The 20,484-nt window shown below is 55.6% G+C and overlaps 1 protein-coding gene across 1 annotated transcript in view; it reads right to left on the reverse strand.

The window, feature by feature from the left end:
• The window catches only part of Abcb9 (ATP binding cassette subfamily B member 9), a 33,154-nt gene extending 18,556 nt beyond the window's left edge, over positions 1 to 14,598 (reverse strand). Inside the window, exons 1-7 of the mRNA XM_059249105.1 lie at positions 13,451 to 14,598; positions 7,336 to 7,450; positions 6,772 to 6,902; positions 5,671 to 5,876; positions 3,363 to 3,560; positions 2,265 to 2,393; positions 381 to 569 (exon numbers count right to left, since the gene is read on the reverse strand). Of these exons, the coding sequence (XP_059105088.1) occupies positions 381 to 569; positions 2,265 to 2,393; positions 3,363 to 3,560; positions 5,671 to 5,876; positions 6,772 to 6,902; positions 7,336 to 7,450; positions 13,451 to 14,039 (1,557 nt within the window). The 5' untranslated portion in view covers positions 14,040 to 14,598. The remainder of the gene's footprint in view (positions 1 to 380; positions 570 to 2,264; positions 2,394 to 3,362; positions 3,561 to 5,670; positions 5,877 to 6,771; positions 6,903 to 7,335; positions 7,451 to 13,450) is intronic.
• Between the last annotated feature and the right edge of the window lie 5,886 nt (positions 14,599 to 20,484).

Here is a 20,484-nt window from a genome sequence, read left to right on the forward strand (position 1 = left end):
CAGAGGCAGGGGGATCTCTGTGAGTTCGAGGCCAGCCTGGTCTCCAAAGCGAGTTCCAGGAAAGGCGCAAAACTACACAGAGTAACCCTGTCTCGAAAAACCAAAAAAAAAAAAAAAAAAAAAAAAAAGAAAAAAGAAAAGAAACAAAGAAAAGTTACTAAAGAAGCCCCCCCTCCCTCCAACACACACAACCCTTTTTAGGCATTGGGCATGGAAGTCCACTAGGCAGGCACTGCCTGGAGCCCTGTCCAGCCCTCTCTTACAAGTCTTCCTGGTTCAGTTAAGGGTCCTCAGTGGAGCCCAGGGCCTGGTCTTACTCTCCTGGCCACACAGCCATGATGTAGGAAGGATGGTTCTGGCGGACCTTGAGCTGCTCTTACCTGTAGGACCTGCGTGTGGGGCCGAGTGCGGTAGGTGAAGGATACATTCTCAAAGTCCACCCGGCCCTCTAGGTGGTCGGGGGCCAAGTTCCCATCATGCACCATGGTTGGCTGCCGGTCAATGAACTCGAACACCTTCTCCGCGGCCCCCACTCCCTGCATCAGGCCACTGTAGACGGAGCCCACGGACTGCAAGGAAGACACACATCCTGATCCCACTGACAGCCCGTTCCTGACACCCACCAGTGATGGGGCGTAGGGAGTCACGGGACAGAGCTGCAGCTTTGGGGGAGGTGCAGGGGGCCTCCAGATGCCATCTACGGTGCAGCCGTGATCATGAAGAAACAAAGGAGATAGGAAAAAGCAATGTCCCTGTGTCTGAGCATTTCGAGCCAGGGCCCAGGGTTAGTCCTGTTGACTCTATTATCACCCTGCAGGGATGTGGCGTACCCTGAGGAGGGTGCATGTGGTAAGCATGGCGGAGTGGGAATCAAGCCCTCTCTTTCTTTCTTTCTTTTTTTTTAAGTCAGGGTCTATGTATGCCTAGCTGTCCTGGAACTCGCTATGTAGCCCAGGCTGGCCTCTGCCTCCCAAGTGCTGGGATTAAAGGCATGTGCCAGCCTGGCAACTGTTTTTCCAGGGCCTCATGTATGTGGTTGAAGATGACCCCTTGAGACAGGATTTTACAATCTGACCAGGCTGTGCTGAAACTCACAGAGATCTACCCGTCTCTGCTGCTGGGATTAAAGGTGTGCCCCACCATGTCAAGGCGTCAGGGAGAGGTAGAAAGTCCACAAAGGGATAGTCATGGTGTGGCCAGCCTGGGCTCCCCACCTCTGGTGGTAGCAAAGAGTCTCTGAGATATCCCAGCTGCAGTGCTGGGGACTGAGTGGATGCCCAAGCTGCCAGCTGTGGATGCCCTGCTCTGCCTCCCACTGAAGCCCAAGGTCCCAGGCCCAACCTCCTGCTTCTACCTCTCCAAGGCTGTGGTGGAGGCCTGCACCAGCAAGCCTCCTTTATTCAGTGCTGGGGGTGGAACCCAGGTTTACGCATGCTCAGCAAGCACTCTTCTACCAAAGGAGACACATCCTCAGCCCTAATTTAATTTTTAAATGGGTCTTAATGAATACTCTATACATTCTCTCTGGCTACAAACACGTCCAATGTAAACATGCACAACAGTAGCCCTCTTTACTGAGCACCTTTAAGTAATGAGGTAGCTTCTCTTAGAGGCACAGAGAATCTAAGTATTTTGCCCACCTCACACAGCAGGAAGGGGGCGTCAGAGTCTGAACAGAGGATGCCTGCCTGCCTCTTGGGTTCAGCCCCTCAGATGCTGTAATAGCGTCCACCTCAGCCTGGTGGTGGTGGCGCACGCCTTTAATCCCAGCACTCGGGAGGCAGAGGCAGGAGGATCTCTGTGAGTTCGAAGCCAGCTTGGTCTACAGAGTGAGTTCCAGGAAAGGCATCAAAACTACACAGAGAATCCCTGTCTCGAAAAACCAAAAAAAAAAAAATAGTGTCCACCTTGGGGACACAAGTTAAAGCCGACAGCACACAGTTGCCGGGAACACACACACTATGCCCGTGTATTCCAACAGTGAAGTCATTTGTTCTGGTTCAGAGCTTGTTGCTCTGGCTTTGTTATCCTAGAAGCATCCCATTTGGATTGCTGGGATGGGTCTGAACGCAGTCTTGCATGTACCGGATACAAATCCAAACTGTCTCTCACCTGCACACACCCCTCCCCCAGCTGCCCCTCACCTGCACGCCCTCCCCTCCCCAGCTGCCCCTCACCTGTCTCACCCCGCACACCCTCCCCCCCCCCAGCTGCCCCTCACCTGTCTCACCCCGCACACCCTCCCCCCCCCAGCTGCCCCTCACCTCCATGCAGTCTCCCAGGACAAACTCGTAGATGATGAAGGCGATGAGGTTGCCACTGCTCATCTGCCCCGAGATGACAAGGTGACCCCCGTAGTAGAGGATGCTGACCTGGACCACCAGGAGCGTGAGCTGCACAGAGGGAGGGGGCTTGGGTTATGTTCCCAGGCCTTAGCTGGCCCAGGGCCCTGCCCTCTACTCTGTCCCCCACCCTGAGAATGGGACTAGGGAACAGGAGAGTAGCTTCTCTTGGAACTCAAGTCACTGGGCTTGGTGACAAGTGTCTTTTCCCACTGAGCCATCTCGCGGGGTGCTGGAAGGCAGCCAGAAACTTCACTGCCCCGTCTGTCACTCACACCCCCGTCCCCAGCAGCCCCTACAAAGGCCCCTAGCTGGAGCAGGCTGTGGGCTTGGCAGCAGAACAAGGCTTTCTTTGTAAGGCCCTGGCTGGCACACGGCACCCTCAAGTTCCTCTGCTGGGCTAGGCAGGACTGTTAGTCTTCATGGCAAAGCGCATGGATCAGAGAGGTTGGTGCACCACCTAAGGCCACACAGCAGCCAGGCGGAGCAGGACAGCGAGGACTTTGTTCCCTTAACTAGGTTCCTGAAGATGGGCAGTGTCTTGGGGACCTCCTGCTATGGTCTTTGGGGGAGGGAGGCCTGAGAGGTAAGACAACCCACAACCATGACCGAAAGAGCTCCTCTGTGGAAGAGCTGGCAGAGGTTCAGCAGCTGGCTGGGCTTGTCCCTTCTCTTCTGCTTGGCTGGCATTTTTAGGGGGTAATGTCTCAGGTAGCGAACAGTCTCTGCCTACTGGCTCCCCTGTCCCCCTCCAGCTACTTCCTCCCATGAAACTGCACCTCACTGCCCCCACCACTCCCAGGCCAACCTAGCTCCCACCTCCCGGGCTATCGGGACCGAGACAAACCAAGTTCTCTAGAGAGGGGCTGAGTCCTAGGTTGGGCCCTAGCTAGTGTCAGGGAGGCAAGCTCCTACCCACCCTGCACCTCACACAGATGGGGGCAGAGGCCTCTGCAGGGCACTGTGGTCTTTCCTATCTGGATGCCCATCCCCTCACTCCTGGCATCGGACCACACATACCCCGCTGCCCCAGACGTAGAACATGTAGGCCGCTGCCTCCTTCCTGTTGAGCTTGTACACCTGCTGCAGCTTGCGAAGGAACACTTCTGCCTCCTCCTCTTCGTTGGCAAAGCTGCGCACCGTCTTCATGGCACTGATGGTCTCTTCGGCCGTGGTGCTGGCTCTGGCCAGGGCGCTCTGGACCTCCTTGGAGAGCCTCTGTGGACAGGAATGGGCAGGAAAGCCTCACTACCCTCCTGGACCCACCTCCATCCCACTCGGCCCATCCCAACCCCATTTCCTTCTGACAGGACAGACTCAAGAGAAAGGATCCAGTGGAGCTCTTGGGGTGCAGGCCAACTGTGGTGAGGGCTGGGTGATCATTTTTTTTTTTTTTTTAGATTTATGTTTTACATGCATTGGGGTTTTGCCTGCATGTATGTCTGTCTGTGTGAGGATGCCAGATCCCCTGGAACTGGAGTTAAATAGTTACGAGTTGCCATGTGGGTGCTAGGAATTGAACCCAGGTCCTCTGGAAGAGCAGCCAATGCTCTTAACTGCTGAGCCATCTCTCCAGCCTCTGAGTGATTCTCAGGTCACCCACAGTGCCTAAAGGAGACTACTGACTACAGTTTGGGGTCAATCTTCCAGAAAAGGAACTTCCACACCTGGTCCTGCGCTAGCATAAGAACAGTAGGCCCTGGGCATGGCTCAGGTTGTACACAACACAAGAAACACCAAGTACTAAGGGGCAGTGTTTATTGTCAGCATAAACTAGGTGAGGATGTGAGATCTTGCACATGCATGCTGTGGACCACCACAGGCTAGAGAATCTGCTTACACGGTAAGCAGGGGCGGCTGGAGGGGAAGCCACTCTGCTTTAGTCTGTTCCACAGTAATTAACACAACTGCCCAAGCAGGCCAAGAGTGCTGCCCCATGGGGCAGGATGGGATGTTGTTCTAGCTGGTTCTGTGATCTGAATGTCACACTTGGTCACAGGCCAGGCAAGGCACACCATATCTGGGAGGAACCCGGTGGAACCTGAGTCATGTCTGGTTCTGTTGCATCTTTTTTTTCTGTTGTATCTTTTTTTTTTTTTTTTTAATTATTGTGGTGGGGACATGGACACAAATCTCCTGGTGTGGATGTGGTCAGTTTTATGGGGTTGATTGTGTCCTTCCACCTTCCTGCAGGTTCTGGGGACTGAACGCGGGTCACCAGGATCATACAGCAAGTACTTTTACCTCCTGAGCCTTCCAGCAGCCCCAGGCACATCTGGTTGCAGGTGGTGTGTGTGTGTGTGTGTGTGTGTGGTTTGTAGGGATGGTAGACCCTAAAGGAATTCCTTCAAGGCTCCACCCACTTGCAGGTGGGTCCTGAGGTGGGCAGACATAGAGGCCAGCAAGACTGCAGGAAGGTGGGGGCAGGGAAGGAAACAGGCTTCATCCCAACCTTTTACATTCCCCCCTCAGTGAGGAACTAGTGGAGAACCCATGATCAGGGCTGAGGCGAGGTAGCCTTTGCCAGGGCTGCAGGTTGACGGAAATGTGTTTACATGGCGGAGAGTCCCAGAGCTGGAAACAGACACCCGCCTAGCGTGGCTGGGAGCTCCTGCTCTTGAGTCTCCTCCCCAAGGTGAGGAGACTGTCTGAGCCTGTCAAGGGGCCCAGACCTGCATGTCTGAACTCAGCTCTGGGGCTCCCACAAATCCAGGAGGCCAGGGAGAGTGAGCCCAGTTAGTACGCAGCGGTGGGGAAGACTTGAGATTGCCTCACACTAGATCACAAGCCAGGCCCCAGTCACCCCCTCAACCCCCCTTGAAACCCAGAGCCAATCTCTGCCTTATCACCTTGTCACTTCCCGTCTCCTGTCACCTACCCAGCAGCCACCTGGTGGTTTCTCAGACACACAGGCACCTTCCTACCACAGAGCCTTGGTGTGTGCTGTGTGCCCTCTACTCGGAACACACAGCCCTGAGACAGGGTCCACTTTCCTGTGGACAGCCACCCCAGTGCGCTGAGCTGTTGGCTTCCCTTTGCTCTGTAGTGGCGGTCCCCAGGCCTACGTGCTGGGATTACAGGTGTGAGCCGCCATGCCTGGCTGATACCACTGCTGCTCCTACCGTGACCTGAGGCCAGTTGTCACATGAGGCGCGAAGGCGGGGCCTACCTCGCTGCTTCCCAGTGCCTGACATGGTAGGTGCCCGGGAAATAGCCAATGACCACATGAAGAGATGAGTGAACACACACTGCCTTTGAAGAGCCCCATCGAGCCCCCAGGGCTCTGGAAGCAGACACAGGCACGGCCCGGGGACTGGATGGTGCCTACCTTGTAGTACTTGCCGTAGATGTTGGACACCATCATGATGATGGGGAAGCCCATGAAGGTGACCAGGGAAAGCTGCCAGGAGAGGCTGAACATGAAGACCACCACGCCCGTGACCTTGACCGTGTTCCTCAGGAAGATGTTGATGTTCTGGGAGACCAGGTCGCTGACCATGGTGGTGTCAGAGGTGAGGCGGGAGATGAGGTCCCCTGGAACACAGGCAGCTCAACCCTCTGTGGCAAGGGTGCCCAGAGCTGCCAGGGTGGGCACAGGGGACACTAAGGGGCTTCTGAGATGGAGAGTGTGAGTCAGATCTTTCCCACCATGCCTTCTGGAAATGATGGGGGGCACTTCTGGAAGGCTAGGGAGCCAGCCCCAGACCCTAATACCATTTTTTTCTTGCTTTTGAGGCCAAGTCTCAAGTAGCCCAGGCTGGCCTTGACAGGATCACAGGCGTGTGCCACCACACAGGGTTACAGCATCTTGCCTGCCCACAGAGTGGAAACAGCAGCTGAGTGTCAGCTGGGGAAGGGCCAGCTTGGTACCACACACTCGCCACAGCCAGATTTCAAACTTATTTCTGCCAGCACCACCCACACCCACCTTAGAACTAGCCACCTGAGCTTGGAGAGGGACACACGGCAGGTGTCTCACATCATGTGGCCTGACAACAGCCATCAGGTGTGGCCACTACAGGGGGGTGGGGAACAGGCCCTGAGGGTGAGGGGTGGGACGGGGCTGGGCTGGGCTGGGCCGGTGCTTGGGACCGTGGTGACTCCTGGTCCTCTCCCTGCCTGGGCTCCTCCCATCACTCAGTCCACAGGAACTGGGCCTCTGCAGGCCTCTCAGACAGCGCTGGCCCCTGGGGTTTTCACAAGGCAGGGAGAGGCCTTGCCCACTGCAGAGGCCTCAAGTGGCCTGGCCAGGATCCTGTGGTGGCCACGGCTCACCCTAAAACCTCACTAGGCAGCTTTAGCACCCCAGGGGCCTTTAGCACCCTGCACTGGCCCACGGGAAGGGCTGGCAGGGCCAACGCATGCCACTGTTGGGCCCCACAAGAAGCGAGCTCACCCTGGACACCCAATGTCCCCAGGAGGGACCAACCTGTGCGGTTCTCGTCAAAGAAGCTCGTCTCCTGCGACACCAGTGAGCGGAAGAGACAGTTCCGGAGGCGGATGTTCAGTCTGGCAAACACGAGGGTGAAAATGCCACCCCGAATACCTGCGGCCAATGAGCTGATTGCAGATGAGAGACGGTATAGCCGGTGTCCTTCCGGCAGGCGGCGGCACACCACCCACTGACCCCCCCCCAAAGGAGAGAGGACAGGCCACTCTAGGGATGGCGTTGGGGTCTGCACCCCCTCACTCCCCAGTGTGTCCCTCAGCAAGGGTGAGGGACACAACGCTGTCATCCAGACCCCTCTAGAACAGTGGAGGAAGCTCGCCCTTTGGGCTGCATATTTCCCAACCAGCCAGGGAGGGAGGAATGGCTATCCTCGGGGACTGGAGCCATCTTCAGAGACAAGAGTGTGGCTCGAAGAGGTGCCCCGACCAAAGGGTTCAGAGCCCGTTTGAGAGGCTGCCATGGTGCTGGGCTGCTCCTGCACCCTCCTGCTCTCCCTCCTGCCCGCCCTCCTGTAGCTGTGCTGTGGATGGGCTGGGTGGCTACCTGCCAATGGCCAGCAGGCAAACGACAATCACGGCCGTGCTGAACTGGTCCATGCTCTTCTGGATCACAATGCTGTCAATGGCCCGGCCTGTGTAGTAGGGCAGGAAGGTCTCACCTGGGGGAGACAGGGCAGGCTCAGGGGGGGCCCACAGGTTGTTCACCCAACCCATGGTCTATTCCGCCAGTGCCTGCTCGTCCCTGCAGTGGTTAATCTGTCAACTTGAAGGGACTGAATCACCATGGAAACAAACCTCTGGGCATGGCTGTGAGGGAGTTTCTAGACGGGGTTAAGTGAGGTGGGCTGGGCTCCCTGACTGAATAAAACGGAGAGAAGCCGCTAGCTGAGCACCAGTGCTCATCTCTGCTTCCGGGCTGTGGATGCCGTGTGACCAGTGGGCTGGTGCCTGCACCACGACTTCCCCACCAGGATGGATTGTACTCCCAACTGTGAGCCAAGTTCAACCCCCGGCAGAAAACGAATACACCTCCCTTCCGAGGAACCACTGTGACACATCTCCATGGCCTGGGCTGACGTCGATGGCACCTGGGCATCGAGCACATGAAGCCACCTCATCCCCCTGCAGAGTAGGGCCTGTCACAGGTCCTGCCGTCACCCATTCCACACAGGCCATACCGCTCATCCTCAGCTGAGGATACCAAAGGTGATTTCATTCCTCTGGGTGCAGAGTCCACCTTCTAGAACCAGGAAGACCTTGCTGTTCTGGCTCCAGGCTGTGCTGGTCTCACCCCTCTGAGGGGTGGAGCTCTGCAGCTGGCAGGGTGATTCCTCCCCCACAGGCTCCCTGGATCCTCACCCAGCTGACTCAGTTGGTCAGAGAGCAAGGAAGGAGAATGGCTGGGATTCAACCCAAGTTCGTACATGTTAAAGATCACACATGTAAGAGGTGTGTTTCACTCGGAAGCTGGGATGAGCCTTCCAAAGCTCTGCCCTTCCTTTCCTGCTGTTGTCCAGGCGGACACAGTTGCTCTTCTCCAAGGGCACAGCCACACTCATCTCGGATGCAGATAGCAACTCTCACGACCAAACCTGGCAGCACCTTTTAGCACTGGGCATGCTGTGGCCCTGACCACCCCAGCCTCACAAGCTCCCAGGCTGTCGGATTAATGGTAGTCCAGGAGAGCCAGAACACCGGCCTCCCAAGAATCTGGAATGCCCTCTCACAAAAATGGTTGATGCAGAAGCATGGCCAACTCAAGGCTGGGTCCCTGATTCCTCTGCGTGTCCTCACGGCAGCTCTCTACACAGGCTGAGCCAGGCTTTAGGCTGGACATAAGGTAGGCTCTTACAGAGCTACATGCACCCTGGCCTTCGTGGGGCTCTGGCGCCCTCTGCTGGATATAAAGCAGGAGCCTCGAGGCGGCCAACGAGCTCTAGCCAGATGGGGTCTCCTGCCACAGCTGGATTTTAACTGAGCTGCAGCTCTGCCTCAGTTTACCCTCAGGGGGGGAAAATGCTGGTGAGCTCTGATGATGATGATATGTGTGGTTGTGGATGCTGGGGTTACACTGCAAACCCTTCTGAGGAATCCGTAAGCATCACGGACACTCCAAATCCGACACTGGGCTTCCGAGGTATTTCCCAAATCAGACTGCTGCTGCCGCCTCAGCAGGTCCCACCCTGCTCCAAGTCACCCATCTTGCTTGGACTGTCTCAGGGGCTGCTCCCCACCTTTGAATTCACTCAGGTCTTGGTCCTCTCAACTCAACATGGTCTGTTTACTCCCAACTCACCCAGGGCAAGAGCCAAGGTCCTTGTAATGGCTCATGGCAACCTGTGCAGGATGGCACGGGACTTCTGCTTTCTTACTCTGCTCCAGCCTCGTTAACAACCAGGTACCTTCTGTTCATGCCCTGTGCACACTGACCCCTCTGCCTAGAACACATCTTACCTCAGACATCTGTTCCTTATCTCCTCCAAGTCCCAAATGTCACCCGGTGTTCTTATGGCTTTGGTATTTTTGTTCTTGCTATTTGTGGAAATGACTTCTCTCCACAGAGGAGATGACTGGAGCTCACGGCAGTTACACTGCTCATTGCTTGCCCACGTTTCTATACGGTTGAGATGCCAAGAAACTCAATGAGAGAATCCTGGTTTACAGTGCTTGGGAGCTGAGACAGGAGGATTAGAAGTTGAGGGTCAGCCTCAGTGATATAAGACCCTGTCTCAAATAGCAAAAATAAGCAGGTATGGTATAGCACATGCCTATAATCTCCACTTGGGAGGTGGAAGCAGAGAGATCAGGAGTTCAAGGCCAGCCTGGGTCACATGAGGTCCTGTCTGAAAATAACAAAAAAACCAAGAGCTAATGAGTTGGTAAAGTGCTTGTCATGCAAGCATGAGGATCTGAGCTCAGACCTGGCACCCACATAAACAGCTGAGCTTGGTGGCATACGCCTGTAATTGTATTTATTTTCTGGCATACGCTGTAACTGTAACGCAGGGGAGGCAGAGACAGGCTGATCCCGGAAGCTCACTGGCCCAGCTGGATCAGTGAGCTCCAGGTTCAGTGAGAGACCCTGCCTCAAAAGGTAAAGTGGAGGGCAATTGGGGAAGACTGCTGACACCGATTTCTGACTTCCGTGTGCACCACACAGGTGCCACATACACAAAGAAAAGAAACTGGAAAGCAAACAGAAAAGAATCCTGGGCTGGTGAGACGGCTCCGTGGGCAAAGCTCTTGCCACCAAGCCTGACAGCCTGAGTTTGATCCCGGGACCTACATGGTGGGAGGAGAGAACTGACTCTCTGAAGTGGTCCTCTGAGCTCCACTCACGGGGCATGGCATGTGCTCAACCAGCCCCCTGCCCCAAATAAATAGATATAAATGTGATTAAAAAGAAAAAAAAAAGCTGGGCAGTGGTGGCATACACCTTTAATCCCAGCATTCGGGAGGCAGAGGCAGGCGGATCTCTTGCGAGTTCGAGGCCAGCCTGGTCTACAGAGCAAGATCCAGGACAGGCACCAAAACTACACAGAGAAACCCTATATTGAAAAACAAACAACAACTAACAACAAAAAAAGTTGGGAGGTGATAGTGCATGCCTTTAATCCCAGCACTAGAGAGGCAGAGGCAGGCGGATCTATGAGTTCGAGGCTAGCGTGATCTACAGAGTTAGTTCCAGGACAGCAAGAGTGACAGAGAGAAACCCTGTCTTGAAACAACTCCCCTCCCCTGCCAAAAGGAATCCTTCCAGGACAGCCAGGGCTATTCAAAGAGACCCTGACTCAGAAAATAAAATTTTGAAAAGAATCTTGATGAAAAGACAGGGTTGATGCTTGGGGTGGTAGCACATGCCTTTAAGTTCAGAACTCTGGAGGCAGAGGCAGGTAGATCTCTGTCTCTGTGAGTTCAAGGCCAGCCTGGTATACAGAGAGAGTTCTAGGACAGCCAGGGTTATACAGTGAGAATCTATCTCAAAAAGATAAAACTGAGAGTGGTGTGTATACTGAAACATGTCCCCACTTGGTGGCTGGTGGCTTTTCTGAGTTTAGGTCATGAGGGGACTGAATAGGGTTGGCACAGATGAACGCTGTGGACTGAAGAGAGACAGACTCCTGTTCCTGGCGCCTCACATTTTCTGCGCCTATGCCACGTGCCCTGCTTGTCCCACGTAGCTCTTATAGGCACCTCATCCCATTGCAGGGTGAGAAACTGAGGCTTGACTTGCCCAGAATCAGTACTGCTGCGGCCTGACTCAGAATGAGCCCTTGGCCTAATGTAACCCTGAAGGCTGCCAGAATTCAGTGGCACTGGAGGACAGCTGTACCCCCTGGGCAGGCCACAGCAGGCCACAGGTTCACCGTAGACATAGGGACAAGGTCATGGAGTGACATCTGGTGCCAGCGATCAGGACCTGGGATGAGTCAGACGTGGCAATATCACCAACACAGTGGCTGAAGTGCACACAAAGGCCAGTCAAGAGAATCCAAGATGGCTGTCTGAATGAGCCCCAGGGCTTTGACGCAAGTGCAGGAGAAGGGTGAAATGGACAGGGGCAGCCTGGCACTCACAGTCACTCAAGGTCAATGTGCTCCCCACGTGCTAGGATTTGTCTGGGGCATTTTATCTTCTAGCTCATTGACCCCACTCCCTGTCCCCCAACACCACGGGACTGCATGGTTTGAATTTTACATCCCCTCAAAAGCTTGTATGATGGAGGATCCCCCCCACCGGGGACCTGGTGCAAACTTTAGGAGGCCAGGCCTAGTCTGTGGGTGTGCATCCTCTTCACCCTTCCCCTCTCTCCCCTTCATCCGTCTCTCTCTTCCTGGGCACCATGAGGTGATGGTGCTCCACTACACTCTTGCCGGGATATTCTGCCTCACTGTATATAGACCCCAAGCCCAGCGAGCCCAAGAACCATAGCTGGAACCCGACTCCATGAACCAAACTAACCTTTCTTCCTTTCTGGCTGTGGCCTGGGAATTTGTCACAGCAACATACAGCTGGTTAATACGGGGGACTGTAACCCCTACTTTACAGACACCGAGACCGACATGCAGAGAGGCTGAGCACCTGCCTAATATCCCACAGACACTAAGAGGAAGGAATTGAGAGGATGGCGGGGTGAGGTTGGGGGGGTTGAGTGTGGAGGAGAAGGAGAAAAGTGTCTGCCAGCTCAGGTTCACGGGCATTCTTTGAGAATACTCTGGCTTTGTTACTGCCCCCACGGTCTGTCCCTGTGAATCCCTGGGTACACACCGTGATGTGCCAAGTCCTGTCCCTGCCATTTCCCAGAAGAGGGAAGTAAGGTTCAGAAAGCTTGAGAGATTTACCCCAGGTCCCACCGTTCAGGGAGACCCCAGGCACTGCCTATGGGAGGGGCCACGGAGTCTGAACCTTGCAATCCCACCTTCCTGCCCACGCTCTGGGAGAGGACCAGACCAAAGCACTAGACAGTTCACTTTCAAATCAAGACACACCTCAGCCTTCAGCTCCATCCAGTCCCATGAGGCAAGTTCCTACAACAGGAGACAGATGAAAACAAGAAATCTATGCTACAGCTGCCACTCGGTGGAATTCTATACAGCTGAAGAAAATAATGAAGTCCTGTTGGGGGATGTCTAGAAACCATTAAGTGGGAAAAAACACAAAATACCCAACCAAAGAGTAGTGCAGCCTGCATGCTGGGAGCGATGATAGGAAACACCGAAAACATCAAAAAGAGAGGACCAGGGCTTGGGGAGATGCTCCCCATGTGCCAGAGCTGGCCGAGGCAGCATATAGTAGTAATCATCATCATCATCATCATCATCATCATCATCATCCCACTGCTGGGGAGGCGGAGGCAGGAGGATCCCCAGGGTGATGCCAGCTCCTCCTGCCAATCAGTGAGCTCCAGGTTCAGTGAGGGACCCTGTTTCAAAACTAAGGTGGAGGGCTACTGAGGTTGATACGCGGTTGACCTCTGGCCTCTGTGTCCACACAAGAACACGTACACAAGCATATACACACGTGATGGGGGAATAAATGGGCCTCCCGCCCACATGGAAGTCTCTATAACCTCTGTGGTTAGCCATGGGCAGGACAAGGAAGGCCATCGGGTAGCATTAGGTGAGCACACATGGCACAGCTTTCGCCTTTCCATAGCTTCTCGGCTTTGGTTTTTTGTTTTTGTTTTTGAGACAGGGTTTCTCTGTGTATGTAGTCCTGGTTGTCTTGGAACTTACTCTGTAGCCCAGGCTGGCCTCGAACTCACAGAGATCCGCCTGCCTCTGTCTCCTATGAGTGCTGGGATAAAGAGGCGAGTGCCACCAACACCCAGCTGTTCTGCTTTGTTGTTTGTTGGTTTTTGTTTTGTTTTCTTCTTCTTTTCTTTGTATTTTTGAGACAGGGTCCTACTATTTCCCCAGGCTGGCCACAAACTCTCAACAATCCTCCTGCCTCAGCCTCTCAAGTGCTGAGATGACAAGGTAAGACACCATACCCATTCTTTCCAGGGCTCAGGGAGATGTGAATCACTAAGTAAATAGCTACACGTTTGAGGGGGAAAAAGAGGTTGCCGAGCAGCCTGAGCTGCGTCCTTGGAGACCAAGGCCCAGGGTGCGCCAGACCTGAGACCCAGGGTGGGCCGGACCCAGGACCCCACTTACCCAGAGCTGCTACGATGAGGAAGAAGGAGGCAGCTACTAGGAAGGCCACATCAGGCTTGGTGTAGGACAGCAGCTTCTGCAGTGTGGCCCCCGAGGCCTGCTCAGCAGGGGCCCCACCCTCCCCGTGGAAGCCTTCCGTCCCCGGCTCCAGGGCCTCGGCATCCGGCCGCACAGTGGCTAGCAGCCCCCACAACAGAAAGGAGGCGACCAGCGAGATGTAGGTCCACACGAAGAGCGCCCAGAACCACGGGTCCCGAATGGGCCTGCGCACCTCCGAGAAGAGGAGCAGTTTGGCCATGGCATAGATGCCCACAAAGAGGCACACGAGGGTGATGACGAGCCACGAGGCCCGCAGGCGCCTTGGCCCCAGAGCGCTGTTCTTGGCCACACCGATGGTGGCCCCCAGCAGCAGACAGCTGCGGTACAGGCAGGCAGCCCAGAGGTCCAGCACCGAGTCGAAGATGTTGAAGTGTCGGATGTCCTCCAGCAGGCTGCGGTCCAGGTGGCTGAAGGCATAGATGGCCGTGGTCACACCGACGTCCATGCTCACGAAGGCCAGCGTCACTACCACCGCCTTCCACAGCCGCATCCTGCTGGCCGGTCGCAGGCGGGGGATGGGGCAGGCTGTGGCTCACCGAGGCAAGGCCATCATGGGCCGCTGGGCAGGCCGCACCTGCGGGGAAACGGAAAGACACCTGGGCAAGGGGTGTGGGTGTGCTCCCAGGGCCGCAGGACCCTGAGCCATTCCTTTGACCAGTGATTTCCTGGAGTGTTGGAAGTTCTTCTCACGCAAAGAATGCTTATTCAGCATCTGCTCTAGGCCTGCCTGTGTTCTTTGCGTTTGGGATTTAGCAATGAGCACAAACTGAGCCAGGTGTGGTGGCTCAGGCCCATAATCTCTATAAACTCCACTCCAAAAACTGGGGCAGGGAGACTGGACTGAGTGAGTTTAAGGATAGCCTGGACTACAGCGACACACACCCTCATTTATAGAGCAAAACAGAAAAGCAGGTCTAGGGACAGGGCTCAATGGGTAAAGCACCTGCTGTGGGAGTGTGGGGACCTGAGTTAAAGGCCCTGGACCCACAAAAGCCAGACACAGAGGCACTCTTCTGTGAGTCCCAGGATGGGGTGGGGAGGTGTGACAGGTGGATCCCTGGAGCTTATTGACCAGCCAGAATCGATGAGCTGGTTCAGCGAAGAGACCCTGTCTCGGAACACAAGGTGGAGAGCTTGAGAAATAACTCACTATTTTTTAAATTGATTTTTAAAAATATTAATTTATGCCGGGCGGTGGTGGCGCACGCCTTTAATCCCAGCACTCGGGAGGCAGAGCCAGGCGGATCTCTGTGAGTTCGAGGCCAGCCTGGACTACCAAGTGAGTCCCAGGAAAGGCGCAAAGCTACACAGAGAAACCCTGTCTCGAAAAACCAAAAAAAAAAAAAAAAAAAAAAAAAAAAAAAAATTAATTTATTCTTATTTTATGTATATTGATATTTTGCCTGTGTGAGGGTGTCAGATCTTGGAGTTCCAGACAGTTGTGAGCTGCCATGTGGGTGCTAGGGATTGAACCTGGGTCCTCTGGAAGAGCAGTGAGTGCTCTTAACCACTGAGTCATCTCTCCAGCCCCATGACTCACTATTAAAGCAGTTGTTAATGGTTGCTCTTGCAGAGGCCCCAGCACCCACATCAGGTGGCTCACAACCACCTGCATCTCCAGCTCCATGGGGTCTTATCCCTTCTGGACTCCCAGGCTCCTGCATGCATGGAGTACACATAAACTCATGCAGATATTAATAAAAATAATAATTTTTTTCAAAAAGTGCAGAACAATGGAGGAAGACACTGGACCTTAGACCTTAGAGGCACACATGTGTGTGTACGCACACACTACCACCACCACCGCCACCGCCGCCGCCACCACCACCACACCACCCCACCACCACCACCACACCACCCCACCACCACCACCACACCACACCACCACTACCAGCACACTATCACACCACCCCACCACCACCACCACACCACCCCACCACACTACCACACCACCACTACCACTACCACTACCCACCACTCCTACCACCACCAGACCACAAAGAGAAACACAAAAAACAATGAAGATAAACCACAAAGATCCCCGCCCCTATGAAAACGACCTGCCAGTATAGGAGGGAGATTGAAAAGGGACTGACGGGGCTGAAGAAATGGTTCAGTGGTTAAGGACACTGGCTGCTCTTCCAGAGGACCAAGCTTTGATTTCCACCACCCACATAGTAACTCCATTTCCAGGGGCTCCAACATCCTCCTGTGGCCTCTGTGGACACTGAATGCACATGGTACACACACATACATGGAGGCAAAATACCCATACACATAAAAATAAATAAATCTTAAATAAAACAAGTGACCAGGTGCTGCATGATAATAAGGCCTGTGACAGAGAAAGAAGTGTAAACGGCGCGGTGACATTTGAGCAAGACTCAGAAGAGGTGAGGGAGCCAGGCTTGGTGGCACAGGCTGGTAATTCTAGCTACTGGGAAGCTGAGGCAGGAGGATAGCAAGTCCAGGGCCAGCCTGGGCAACTTTGTGAGACCCAGTGTCAAAATTTAAAAGTGGAAAGAGAATTAGGATCAAGTCAAAGATAGAGTGCTTGCCTATGTGTGAGACTCTGGGTATAACATCTAGTACGTACACACACACACACACACACACACACACACACACACACACACACAGACAGACAGAAGGGAAGCAATCTGCCCCAAGGATATATGGCAGAAAGCACTTTGGACAGGTGGAACAGAAGGCCAGAGCCCCGAGGCAAGAGTGTGCCCCTTGTAGGTGAAGGCAAGAGGGACTCAGGCGGCGGGGGTGGGGGTGGGGGTAATAAGGGTCACCGGGAGGACTTTGTCACCACCGAGAGGGTGAAGCTGTGTGGCTATTACAGTCTTGGTCATTCTGTTTGCACCAGGTGGTGGTGAAATTCAGTGTGTATCAGGCCCGGTACAGCTGGCACACTAACGGGTGCAGACAGCAGCTGCACACACTGTATCTCCACTCACCTTTCACTCTCGGGTTCCACGGCAACCCAGAGACCTTTGTGTCGGCTGGAAGTTTCCAGAGTGTTTACATCCAGCCTAGGCGGGCCCTCACTCCTAGCCTAGACCCCCCTTGTCTTTTTCTGGATTTTGCTGTTCACGCGTCCCAGAACTTCAGGGACTCTAGGGTGTGGGTCTTGTGGCCTCGGGTGTCTGTTTAAGGTAGGTTTAGGGCAGGCAGGGGGCGACTCCGAGCACTGCCTCCTGATCAGATCTTCCTGAGAGGGGGCAATGGTGTCCTGTCAGGAAAACAGGCAACGCTCTGAGCCCTGTGTGGAGGTGGGGGCACTGAGTGACAGAAGAGCCAACCTCAAGGATACCTTTTCTCCATAGTTCTGGTGGCCACACCATGGGGACGGACTTTGAGTTGTAGAGTGATCTAACCTTATACATGAGGCCAGTTTCTCTCCATTTACAGCTGGGGAAACTGAGGCACAGGGAGACAGTCACCTGTTCCAGTCAGTCAGCCAACCTGGGCCCCAAACAAGCCAGGACAAGAGCCCCTGTTGTGAAGGACCCCAGTACCAGGGTCCTCCACTTGTGTGCACTGCACGCCCGCCATACAGAAGGCATCTAATAATTGCACCGTGTGCTTATTGGACGAGCCAAGGCCTACGACACCTGCTTTGCGTGTCTTGCATTACCCTCAAGATGACTTTGGGAGGTTTGCACTGTCATTGCTCTCCATGGAGCAGACTGAGAAAACGAGGCCCAGAGAAGTCAAGAATTTGCCCGAGATCACACAGCTGCTAGACCTCCAAGCAGTAGCTTCTGAATGCAACCCACAGGAACGGGGTGTGTTCCTTTAAGAAAAACAGGCGACATCATTGGGGACTTAGTCAAGAAGCGGAGGTGGCAGGAGAGCCGGCATCCTGATAGCACACGGGCAAGGCACTGCTCTAAGCGATTTACATACATTGATGCCATGAAATATATTCTAATTTTAGTTTAGACACCTGAAGCACAGAGAGGTCAAGTGACCTGCCTCAGGTCACACAGCTAGGTAGAGAGCTCCAAGATCTGTGCTCCACGCCTCTATCCTGGATGACAGCCTCTTCCAGATGGATGTGCCCCCTGATGCCGCTACGGGGTGTGTGTGTCTGAGATGCAGAGAGGGCATGGAGGGTGATGGGTCCCAAGCCTCCTATTTATTTATTTATTTATTTATTTATTTATTTATTTATTTATTTATTTATTTATTGTCATCCCAGCAATGCCAGGCAGAATTGAGCGTGTGTCGGAGCTACGGCTTGATTAGTCAGCATCTGCCTTTTCTAAGGGAGCCAGGGCCAAGTGGGGTCAGGGCGGAGAGAAGGGATGAGACAGACAGGAACCCTTGCCCGGGCCTTCCTCCATCCCCGCCGGGTCCGAGCTGCCAACGCAGCTCTTGGGCTCAGTCTGCTGCAATGCAGACGCCTCGGGGAGCGTGAGTGGGTGAGCTCTACTCGGAGCCCAAGAAGGGAAGCTCCTGGCCCGGCGCCACCCCAGGCTTCCTGCCAAGGCAGTGCTGGCTTCACCAGGCCTGCCAGGCACCCAGCTGCTGCTTTCTCGGGGTGAGCACCAGGGGTCCCTGGCCCCTAGGAAGAGGCCAGGGGTGAGACAGAGGACCTGCCAGAGATGGGCGGCTAGCCTGAAGCCCAGGAGCTAGCTAGCTCCCACCTCTGTCAGCCTCTGGAGATTCCTTCCTGATACCCCAACAGCCCAAGTAGCCCTGCCCACCTAGGAGCCCCATGTGCCCATGTCCATGGGGAAGAACATTCCAGATGTTAACCCCACGGGCTAGCTGAAGCGCTTTGGCAGGTGGCAAAAATGAAGCCTGGGAAAGGAAGAGGCAGAGGTTTATAGGGGTCTTCCAAGGCAAAGCACCCATGGTACCTAAATACCCTGCTTCTCGGGAGCTGCATCCATCCACTCCAAGCTCCCGGGGAGCAGAATCCAACTCAGGGCAGAGCAGGGGATAGCCCTGGGGTGGGGGCGAGGTGGCAGCTCATTCTGCTGTTAAATCATCTTTTACACAGCAGAATGAAGTGGAGAAGGACCACAATCAGACTGTAAGGCTGGAAACTGAGGACAGGGAGGCTGCTGGGGACCACATGCCTATCCTCCATCGGCCCGGACTCTGAGGACGCACAGCTAGGTAGAACTGGAGGGCAAACTGTGGGCACACAGGTGATGTGCATGGCCCAAGAGACAAGGGCAAGATGGTGGCCAGGGGCAGAGCAGGCCTTGCTCGGGAGCCAGTAGGGTCCCAGGAAGACAGGGCATGTTGCCTTGGCCCAAATGCCAAGGCACGGCATAGGCATGGCAAGTGACCCCAGCCCCAGTGGATTGTGTTTTGTTTTGGTGCTGAGGGTAGGTAGAACTCAGGACCTTGCTCACGCTAGGCAAGCACTCTCCCATTGAGCTACTTCCCAAGCACAGGGGATCTTGGAGGCGGCTTTTTCTTCCCAGTAGAGGAGATCACCTCCAGCTGTCAGTGTAGACGAGGGGAGTCAGGAACAGCCAGGACAGAAGTAACTATCATTCCAATCACAATCGCTATCCCTCTTGGGTTTTCCCTGGTGCCTGTACCTCCCAGCTCCGTGACCCAATGCCCTGGGAGGCTCACAGTCACCAAGCCCATCACAGCTCGAGGGAAGCCCAGACTTTACCCTCTGCTGGAGGAGGAGGAGGAGGAGAGGCGCTCCCAGTCTAATTAGGAACTGCAGGGAAAGGTCCTGCCTCAGGTGGCTCCCGTTCACCCCGCACTCTGAAAGGCTTGTCACGGCCGAGGGCCCAGCCCCAGGGAGGCCCGTCGTCGCTGCTCTCGGGGTACTTGACTGCCCTAGTTGCTCTGGGGTCTCTGGAGAACGGGACACACCCAGGCTGGGGCCACATGGCTCCATCCCGATTCCCGCCCTGGCTGGACCCCCACCACCACATCCCCACTGCTGTGGCTGGCGGGCACTCCGTCGGGCCATGCCAGATGGCCTCGGGGAACCTGGTTGGCAAACCAAGGAGCTTCTGACACCTGTCCCCACGCCGTCTGCGGCAGGGGCATGGAGGCCACCCCTTCTCCAGGGGGGTGGGGCGGAGGAGGGCAGGGAAGCGTCAGCCACGCTCCTCGCAGCTATCTCAGTTAACGCAGGCCGGCAGGGAAGGCTCGGCCCAGGCCGGGGCCTGGCGCTCGCAGCCCTTCAGAGGTCGCCACCGGCTCCACGTCGGGCCCCGGGCCTCCAGGGTCTCCTCTAAACGGGGTACCTTACAGACAGCGTCGCAGAAGGGTCAAAAACAGCCGGGTTCCCGCGGCGGGCGAGCGCCGCAGAGCTGCGGACGGCCCTTACCTGCCACCAGGTGAACCGTGGGAAGGGGACGCGCCGTGGCCAGGACACAGGATCCCGCCTCTCACCGAGCCCGCGCCGCCGCGCAGCGCTCCGCTCCGCACGCCGCCCAAGGCGCTGCGCAGCGACAAGGTCGGAGCCCAGCCCCGCCGCCCGCTGACGGGCGGGCGGGCGGCGCCGAGGGGGCGGGGTCTCAGGGAACTGGGCGGGACATCCTGGGGGTGGGGTGGGGCCTCCGAGACAGGAGCCGGCCTGGCCTCCTGGGTGGGCGGGGCCTCAAGGGAAGTGGGAGGGACATCCTGGGCAGGGCGGGGCCTCGGGAAAGTGGAGAGAGGGGAGTCCTCAAGAAGGAAAGGGTCGGGGCGGAGTCTCCAGAACGGGGCGGGACCTCCGAGGAAATGGGCGGGAAGAGCCCTCCTAATGGGGCGGAGCCCCAGGGGGAAGTGGGCGGGACGTCCTGAGGATGGGGGACGGAGCCTTCGGGATGGGGCGGAGCTCTTGGGGCAAGATGCTGGAGGACCCTCCTGGTGAGGTGGAGTCTCAGGAGAAGTAGGCGGGCCGTCCAAGGTGGGTGGAACGTTAGGGGAAGTGGGCGGGTCCTCTGTAAATGGGG

Source organism: Peromyscus eremicus, chromosome 23, assembly GCF_949786415.1.
Source record: "Peromyscus eremicus chromosome 23, PerEre_H2_v1, whole genome shotgun sequence".
Classification (NCBI taxonomy): domain Eukaryota; kingdom Metazoa; phylum Chordata; class Mammalia; order Rodentia; family Cricetidae; genus Peromyscus; species Peromyscus eremicus.